Source organism: Manihot esculenta, chromosome 7, assembly GCF_001659605.2.
Source record: "Manihot esculenta cultivar AM560-2 chromosome 7, M.esculenta_v8, whole genome shotgun sequence".
In the NCBI taxonomy this organism is placed as follows: Eukaryota; Viridiplantae; Streptophyta; class Magnoliopsida; order Malpighiales; family Euphorbiaceae; genus Manihot; species Manihot esculenta.
Window position 1 is genome coordinate 21,974,425 of NC_035167.2, and position 10,121 is coordinate 21,984,545.

At 33.1% G+C, this 10,121-nt stretch overlaps 1 protein-coding gene across 1 annotated transcript; it reads right to left on the bottom strand.

Annotated features, from left to right (window-relative positions):
- Positions 1 to 6,883: 6,883 nt before the first annotated feature.
- On the bottom strand, positions 6,884 to 8,558 carry LOC122723992 (probably inactive leucine-rich repeat receptor-like protein kinase At5g48380). Its single transcript, XM_043958138.1, has 5 exons — positions 8,537 to 8,558; positions 8,187 to 8,483; positions 8,019 to 8,104; positions 7,072 to 7,155; positions 6,884 to 6,967 (listed from the first exon to the last, which is right to left on the bottom strand). The coding sequence occupies exons 1-5, from the start codon at positions 8,556 to 8,558 to the stop codon at positions 6,884 to 6,886; spliced, it is 573 nt and encodes a 190-aa protein (XP_043814073.1).
- Positions 8,559 to 10,121: the final 1,563 nt, after the last annotated feature.

Sequence of the window (10,121 nt, forward strand, 5' to 3'; positions counted from 1 at the left end):
CATCAACTAATATACCATATATTAACATATGATATAAAAATAATGAACAATTAGGATACCATGAAATAAAATAACATCTTATTTAAACTTATGAAACGATGAAAGATAATATTGTTTATCATAAAATTATCCTTAGTAGCATAAACAAACTACATGGATAATGATGAATCTGATTTTCCTCGTACTCCATGATAGATCTGGTTTTCTTCTTGCTCCATCATATGGGTCCATCATATGGGTCTCTCAATATTCAATTTGATGAAATGACCTGCAAAATAAGAAAAGATGGTCAGGGGTCTATCGAGGATGTCCCAGTGGAGACCCTCTGATGTTCAAGTCAGGTTCATGAACTAGTGTTGTATGGATAGGTAAGAGTTGCAGAGAAAAATAAAGTAAAAAAAAAATGGAGCCGAGGAAGAAGCAGGAAGAAGAAGGAAGGACCCCCCTTTTCCTCTGCTCGTGATGTATATCTACTTACAATGCTAGCTGTCTCTGTCACTCAGCTCTGTACGTACGGATGTGTCAGAGTTCCTCTCCATGCCATGCGGCCATTTAATTTTTTTCCAGCACGCATGTGGGCAGGGCTGCGAGGTAACTGGGCCTACTCCCCTACTTCTTATCATGTCACCTAGCTAGACTCCCTTTAGATGGGCTCGGGCATGTGACCTGTCTAGCTTGCTTCACATGGCCGGGATGGGACGCGCTGCGTGAATCTGGATGGCTTTGAGAAAGGCCTGATGGGCCTTGGGTCTGCGTCCTTCTTTAAGGCCTGGTCTTGCCCCCAAGTGCAGGAAGCCCGTCGGTCATCAAATAACAATAATTCTCAAAAGAAGCTATTCGTGTCTAATATAGACTTGAGACACATGTATAGAATGTTCAAAAAATATGTGTAGAATATCATCTAGTCGATTTAGATCAAGTTAACTCTAGGAAGTTTTGGCTTAATTATAGACCTACTATTAATTAGCCTTGATAATCCTATCGAATGACACATTATCTTATTTGTAACCTACTTGGAATATTCAGTAATGAATTTCAATATAAGGCGATTGTAGGACTCATTGACATTCTCCAAAATGAAATCCAAAATTCCCTTTAGATTGAAATTAGGCAACACGATTCTTAAAAAAAATACATCTTTCTTTGTATTGCAAAAAGAAAAAATATTTTCAAAAAAATATTTTATCATTCACATCAATGATAAATTACATTAGACAGTTTATTTTATTTGAAATGTCTATAGATCAATATCGGAGATGATCAATTATCTAGCCATATCATCTATCTGTTAATTCGGAATTTTCCCAATTTCTAATAATTAATGGGTATTCTATTGCTTGAATGAATTAATTCTACAAACACATCAATTCTATTCTATTGCTTGAAGGAATTAATTCTACAAACACTTTAATTCTCTTTCAAGATATCAAATGATGTGTCTTAATTAAATTAATTCCTACTTTCATGACTCTTGATTTAATAAAAACAATTAGATTCTTTAATTAATTGTGAAATCCTCTCATATCTTTAATCAATTTCTTAAATCTAAAAATATAAGTTCTAATCTTAGATTTTCCACCATTAATCTTCATCTTTCAATATATCAATTAATGATTAAAACAATACTTTAATTAGCCAAATACAAAGCAAGAGATTAAATCACAAGAAAAAGAATCAATAATCGAATACCCCACTCAAAATTAGAGATGAGCTCAAACCCATTAATAGAAATTAGTTCAAATCGATGATTAAAATAGAGTATTGCATACTCAATTTATGAAATCTAAAAATATACTCACTAATCATTATATTTACAAAGAAAATATCAAAATAAAATTAATAAAGGAGAAGAAAAACCCAAGTGAAGAACTCTTCAAATATTGATAATCCATACCCAAAGAGTCTACATTTGTGACGTTGCAGCTGCTCCCTTTTGTTCTTCACATGAAATGAGGAAGAAGAAGGTGAAAATGGTGAAAATAGGGAGAAAAAGGTAGGTGGCTGCTACTTCTTTATTCTAGGGCCTTCTCCCCCTTCTAAAAAGTAAAGAAAAAAAAACTATTTATATAATCTAAAAAGGGTACTCTAGCAGAATAAAAGGTTGTCATCTGCCATAACAATTAATTATTAATTTTCTGAATATATAATGTATTGACAGATTGACTGATATAAATTGTGATATAACTTGTGTAACGATCCGGAAACCGGACCGCTACCGGCGCTAGGATCCAGATCGGCTTAAGGCCGCCGGGATCCGTAGCAAGCCTAACATACATCCTGTACAACTGGTGTAATCCCATACATGATCAAACATAACATAAAAAAACTTTAAAATCTTTCATATACCAAGCTTGATTCGTATGTGACATAACTGTAAACATAAAAACCCCATGCTAGAGCCCTCATCAAATGCTCTAGCTGGGTCAACATAACATACATCAAGCTTGGTTCATATCTCAACAATAAAAACATAACATACATCATGTACAAAAAGGGATTAACCAGACCTTAGGGCCAAGCACAATACTAAACCATTACTCTACTTTACATTTCCTTACATTACATTACATTACCTTACATTATCTTACAATGCATTATATCAATTTACATTATATGTCCACACTAAAAATGCTAATCTATTACAAAGCCATAACATTAACCCTTGACGTCATCTTGGACTACCTCTGACCTGCAAGCCTGGGGGTTAGGGGAAAGGGGTAAGCTAAAAAGCCCAGTGAGCAGAACAGATAAACAATAATAATAATAAAACATGCTTTCATGGAATGCGTCACAGCACAAACATTTCACATCACGGTTGGACATGACCTCTAAAACTCCCTCTGTCTGTGCCCGGCCCTCGAAGGAGCTCCTCAGAACTTCTGTAACATAACATGGTGCCCGGCCTTTCGAGCTCCTCAGGACTTCATTATTGCCCGGCCCTCGGTGGGGCTCCTCAGGACTTCATTAACATATCATATCTAGGGCTATTGGGGTCGCATTGGTCCATTCACATCAACAGCAAATTATGCAATGCAACATCTTCGTGAAATCCAATGCAAGCAACCTAATACATATACATGGTATTCATGATGCGTGAACATGCTTAAAACATTTGAGTTAGTTCTACTCACCTCTGGCAGACGCTGGACTGACTCTGCAACAGCTAACACTGCTGGCCTCCTCGGTTCCTCGGGTCCGATCCTACACAAGTGGACTCAAATGAGGAACCAAACACACTCTAAATAACTCATAAATAACTCCCCAAAAAACCCCTAAAACATCATAGAAATCATGCAAAGGAAGGCTGGACAGGGCACTTTCGGCGGCAGGTTCGGCGGCCGAAAGTCCCTCTAGAACCGAAAGCCAGCCACTTTTAGCGGCACCTTTGGTGGCCGAAACTCCCCTCCAGAGCCGAAAGTCCAACTTTTGGGGGCAGGGTTCGGCAGCCAAAACAAGCCACCACAGGCAGGTTCGGCGGCCGAAAGTCCGTTCGGTGGCCGAAAGTCCCTTCGGCGGCTGAACCTGAGTTCTTCCAGAAAGGCAGAACTCAGCCTCCTCATGCACAAACAGCCTCCAAACCTTCCAAAACAACCCAAAAACCTCACATGCTCTCTCCCAAACATGCATACACACTCCCTCATGCATAAAGGACATAAACTAACTTAAATTTCCCAACAAAACATCACATAAACATATATTGAGCATAAAACCCACACAAACCTTAACATGCACATCTATTCTATCCCATGCATCAAAACTTCTTAAAACTTCATTAAACATAAATGAAAGCAAAGATCTACACTTACCTCTTGAAGATCGAGGGTTGGTGCGATCCCTAACTCGGAGATAGGAGAAATCAAACTCCTTGGGTCTCCAAGCTCCCAAAACTTTATTTAAACTTTAAAACTTCAAAACCCAAAAGGAAACTCATAAAAACGTGAAGGATTTGAAGAAAGAACATGAAATCAATCAAAGGAGGACATGAACTCACCTTAGCTCGAGAATGGGGAGAAAACTCGCCTATTTTCGATCTGAGGGCCCTTTATAGGTGGTCGGTCAACCACCTTCGGCGGCCAAATCTGCTTCCAAAACCTCACCACGTTCGGCAGCCGAACATGGGGTTCAGCGGTCGAAAGAAAGCCACTTTCGGAAGCCTAACTTGCCCCCTAAACTATCCCATGTTCGGCGGCCGAACTTGAGGTTCGGCGGCCAAACTTGGAAATGCTCTCCTTGGTCTTTTCTTTTCAAAACTCAATTTCTTTTGCATTAAAACCATAAAATCATGTGAAAACATTTTAGAAAACACATTTTACCCTTCTAGAAGGCTCTGACATCCGAGATTTCCGGATTCCAACGGAGATTCCATCGGAAAGTTGGAATTCCGATGCCAGGATCTAGCCGGGTATTACAACTTGGTTGCTGTTTATGCAACTTTTTGCCCCTCTTTGAATTAATAATCTTCAAGACCCAATTGGTATCCTTTTTTCTATAAAATAAGGACAAAATATCTATAAAACACTAATTTATAAATATTATTTAAAATTATTAAAATTATCAAACAAATAAATAAAAAGAGTTATTTACATGAGCAAATGAATGCAAAATGTGCTTAAAAACTATATAAAAATTGAGGTTAACATAGAGCCGAACTTTGAAGAGTTTAAACTTAGTTCGTTAAAATTTTTTCGAGTTCAAGCCGAACTCAAGTTTTACTCATTTCGAACTCGAGTTAAGTATTAATAAGTTTAAACTTGGCTCGTTAACAAACGAGATTAGACGAATCAAATTTTTATCGAATTTAATATCAAATAGTTCATAAATAGGTTAATTTATTTACATGTTTAATGGATTTTAGTTTAAAATTAAATAATTTTAGTTAAATAAGTATATATACAAATTAGCTCGCAAACTTGTAAAAGATGAGCTATTAAATGCTAACAATAAAAATATCTGCAAGTTTTAATAGTATAATTAAATTATATAGAGCTGAACTTAATTCTCTGGTGATATTAATCTAAGCCTGCTTAATAAGACTGTTCACAATCTTGTTCGCAAGCCTATTCATAAACTCATAAACGAGTTGAGTGCATAACCTTAACGAGCCGAGTGCATAACCTTTCACAATTTTCATCATGTTTTTATTTTCTAAAGTAATATTAAGAAATTTGTGTCATTGGACAAACATTTTTTTATAAATAATATTTGTTTATTTATATTTATATTTTCTAAAATATTATCACCAACGAATTTATGTGGTTAATAATTATCGAAGATGTTTCATCATACATAAGTAATATCTTTTACTCGTATTTTTGTTTGTATTTTTTATTTTTAAATAAAGGGAGATTTATAATTTAGTATCTGAGTATTGCCATTATTAACAAGTCAGTCACTGCATTTTCAAAAACCTATTAAAACGTCCTTATCTTTTCTCTCTGTCAACAAAATAATCATTTCGTCTATTTCTGCCGTTAAAAATATACAAAAGACTAAATTATCCCCCTTCTTTTCCTCCTCCTCCTTCTTCTTCATTGATTCTTCCTCCTCTTCTTCTTCTTCTTTGGTTCTTCTTGTTCTTCTTCTTCTTCTTTGATTTTTCTTTTTATTCTTCTTCTTTAAGGAGGAGGAAGAGGAGATTCTTCTTATTCTTCTTCTTTTTCTTTTTCTTCATCATCATCATCTTCTTTTTCTCCTTCTTCTTTTTTCTTCTTTTTCTTCTTCTTCTTCATCATCATCATCATCTTCTTCTTCTTTTTTTTCTTCTTTTTTGAGGAGGAAGCAGAGGAGGAGGAGGAAGAGAGACTATTTCGTTAATAGAAAAAAACGATAATGACGTTTTATTAGATCTAATAAAAGATAAGGACGTTTTAATAGATCTAAAAAAAGATAAGGACGTTTTAATAGATTTCTGAAAATGTAGGGACTGACTTGTTAATAATGGTAAAACCTAGGGATTAAATAAAGAGTTTTATTTGAGGAAAAAATTGGATTTAAAATTTTTCTCTTTCTTTTTAATGGAAAAGAGGACGGAATGATTATTTCGTTGACGGAGAGAAAAGATAAGGATATTTTAATAGGTTTCTGAAAATGTAGGGATGACTTGTTAATAATGACAATACCCATGAACTAAATTGTAAATCTCCCTTAAATAAATATTTAGTAATTTTATTTAAAATTAATTTTTTGTCTTAATTACCTGAATATATCGATTTAGAACCAAATTATCAATTTTTTTAAAAAAATTAATGATAATTTTTCGATTTCTTACTAATAAAGTATTAAGAGTATATTTAATGTTAAAAATTTTATTATTAGGGCCGGTGGAGGGAGCAATTGCTTAATATATAATCTATAATTAATTTATATTATATATAAAAGTGGATGGAAGAAAAATATTAGAATTTTTCAAAATTAGTTAAATTTTTTACTTATTTATAATTACATTTAAATTTAAAAATAAATAATATTTTTATTATTTAAATCAAGGGTAAACTGCAATTTAGTCCCTATGGTTTAGTGAAATATAACCTTTCGTCCCTCTGTTTTAAAAAACCTTCAATTTAGTCACTGTAATTTTTAAAAACTATGCCATTAGTCCCTCCCGTTAGATTTTCAGTTAAATCACCGTTAGTTTTAGTTAAAAATACTAAAATACCCATTCTCTCTCCTTCCTCTTCTTCTTCTTCTTCTTCTTCTTCTTCTCTTTTCCGATCTCCTCCTCCTCCTCCTCCTTCTTCTTCTTCTTCTTCTTCTTCTTCTTCTTCTTCTCGATCTTCTTCTTCCCGATCTTCTTCTTCCCGACCTCCTCCTCCTCCTCCTCATCCTCTTCCTCCTCCTCCTCCTCCTCTTCCTCCTCCTCCTCCTCCGCCTTCTGTGTTTGATTTCATGCAAGCAGCTGTGCAAATAAGCTAATGAAAGCAACAACCTCAAGAGCAGCATTGGCATCCCGGATGGCAGCATTGGGTTTCTTCATTTTGATGTAAACAGTAGCCGTAAAATATCATGTACACCCAAAACTAAACAATCAAAACAAGCAAGCACACACCAATCCCAAGCTAAGAAAACTATCACCATCTCCTCTTCTTCCTCTTTAGGCTCTGCTTGTGGACCTTCCTTATCCTCAATTTCCTCGTCGCTCTCATCCACGACATAGCTCTTTTGCAATACCCCAAAGTACACCGGATATTGACACGTGGAAAATTAAAAACACAAGCAGAAAACAATCGATTGGAAGAAGAGGATTTCGCAATGGGGTTCGCTTGGTGGTGGACCTGAATGTCGAAGTGGCCATTTGGGAGGAAGCAGGTGAGGTCAGGAGTGAAGAAGCTGTTACGGATATTTTAGTCTTTTAATTAAAATTAACGGTGATTTAACTGAAAATCTAACGGGAGGGACCAATGGCATAGTTTTTAAAAATCACAGTGACTAAATTGAAGGTTTTTTAAAACAGAGGGACGAAAGGTTGCATTTCACTAAACTAGAGAGACTAAATTGCAGTTTACCCTTAAATCAATTTTAAGAGTTAGTTAAATGAATTTTAAAATAAATAAAATTTTTAATATTTAAAAAATTTAAATTGACTAAATTATTTTATATTTGAGTTTAAAATCTGTTATATTTTTTAATTAAAACTTAACAAATAACATATCAAGAATCTCATAATTTTACTCAGGGCAATAATTTTCAACAATTTTAATTGCATTAAAATTGTCATAGAAATTAAATGTTTAATCTACAAAACCTTAAATCATAAAAAATTAAGTTATTATCTATTAATTTAAAACTTACGAGAATTATATTCGAAAAGTATAAGATAATAAGAAAATAATTCATAATCTCTTTGACATCTATGGACACGCAATACAATTTCCATAATGCACGTATGGAATTGCATTTATAATTATTTTATTATTTGATATTTTAATATTTTATTAAATTTATTTTAAATTAATTTAGGTTATAGTAAAAGTTAAATTCCTCTTTTTCTTATTTAGCTTATAGGATTAATGTTCAGTTACCATTGAAATAATGGCTGCTGCGGTGGTCCTCTTTTTCTTATTCTCCCCAACAGGCACCCAAGGCACGCAAGCTAGTGTGACCATCACTGAAACCGCAGAAAAGTGTATAACCAATCACTTTCCAGTTGATTTTCCGCGGAGGCGTGCATTCTTCCAACGGCCCTCCACAGAGTCTGATGTTATTAGCGTAGCTTTCAGCTGGGATATTGCCGTTCACAGAGTTTGGCACTTGCCCAGATAATAGATTGTTCGCAACACTGAAGGTCTTGATCCGTTCGAGCTGGCCAAGTTGTTGTGGGATACGACCATTTAATCGGTTATGGTCGAGTTTGAGAACATTCAGAAAACGGCAATTTGCAATACTTGATGGGATTTCACCAGAAAAATTGTTGGATATATCGAGGCTTGTTACAAATGGTATCTTTTTCTCAATGTCTAATGGAATTGTTCCATGGAACTCATTACCTTAAAGGTCCAAGCCTGTTAAACTGGTACAGTTCTCAAGCCCTCTAGGAAACTGGCCCTTGTGGAATTATTCATTATTCACAAAAAGAACAAAAAAAAAAGGGAAAATTATTTTTTAGTCCTTGAGGTTTAACGTAATTAACACTTTTGTCTCTCTATTTTGGCGACCCAACACTTAAGTCCCTCACTTTCTTTTCTGTCCAAATTCGTAGTCCTTCCATCCAAAATAGCCGTTTGGGACACGTGAATTGATAAAATTAATTCTCACTAAAAATTCCGCTATTTCAAAATCATAAAACCCAAACCCAAATACCTCTTCTTCTTCTTCTTCTTCTTCTTCTTCTTCTTCTTCTTCTTCTTCTTCTTCTTCTTCAACCGGAGAAAACATGAAAGAGAAAAAAAATAGGAAAAAAAATAGAGATTTCACATTGAGAGAAGGATATTTTTGGAAAAAATTATCATCTCTCACCTTTGACTCTTTGACTAAACGGTTTAAATGGATGGAAGGACTACGAATTTAGACGGAAGAGAAAGTGAGGGACTTAAGTGTTGGGTCGCCAAAATAGAGAGACAGAAGTGTTAATTACGTTAAACTTCAGGGACTAAAAAGTAATTTTTCCAAAAAAAAAAAAAAAAAAAAGGAGAAAGACCTAACTAATCAAAGTCAAGACCCATTGAGGACGTTACTAAAATTTCCAAGAAGGGATAAGATGTCAAGCATCAGCAAAATAGTGTGTTTGAATTGGACGTTCTGACAATAACCTTTCATGAGAAGTAAACAAATGACTCATATATGAAGAGGAAACCAAGCAAAGGAAGGACCATAAGCTTAACAAGGAAGCTAGAAAGAAAAGAAGTGGATCGTTTTGTCCGAGTCATCAAGTCAAGCCCCGCTTAAAGACGCAAGTAGTTTTACCAAGTAATCAACTCAGCCAAGTTTCAATCAAGTCCCTTTATTTAATAAAATTGAAAGAATTAAAGCTCAAGCTTTAATTATTTTACTTTTATTAATTATTAGTATTAATCAACGTGGGTTACACGTTATCTCAATTCGTTAATAATTTAATTATTATTTATATATATTATTTTGAAAAATTTTAATATATTTATATAACATTTTTATGATATTATATAATTACTTTAATTTTTAATATTATTTTTATTTTGTTGATTTTGAAATTATATATTATTTTATTGCTTTTAATAAAATATTCTTTTTATTAAATTAATTTATTATGAGTAATATTATTTTTATTTATATTTTTAAATAATAAATAAATTTAAATATAACTATATTATTATATACATTTTAAAATTAGAGAATTTTATTTATTAATAAATCAATTCGTTGACTATAAAATTTAATTTATTGATTATGAGAAGGTATTGTTATATGATATTTTTAAAAAGTAAATATTAAATTAATATTTTATTATAATAGGTATAAGGTAGGTAAATATATTATTATTTTTTTAAAATAATTTATATTATAATAAAAAAATTTAATTGAAAGAATTAATGGATGTATAATTTATTTGTAAAATTAAATAAATATAAATGAATTTACAAATAAAAATTTAATCAATTAGTAAAATCAAATAGACGTAGAAAACTTCATAAATGGATATATAATTTATT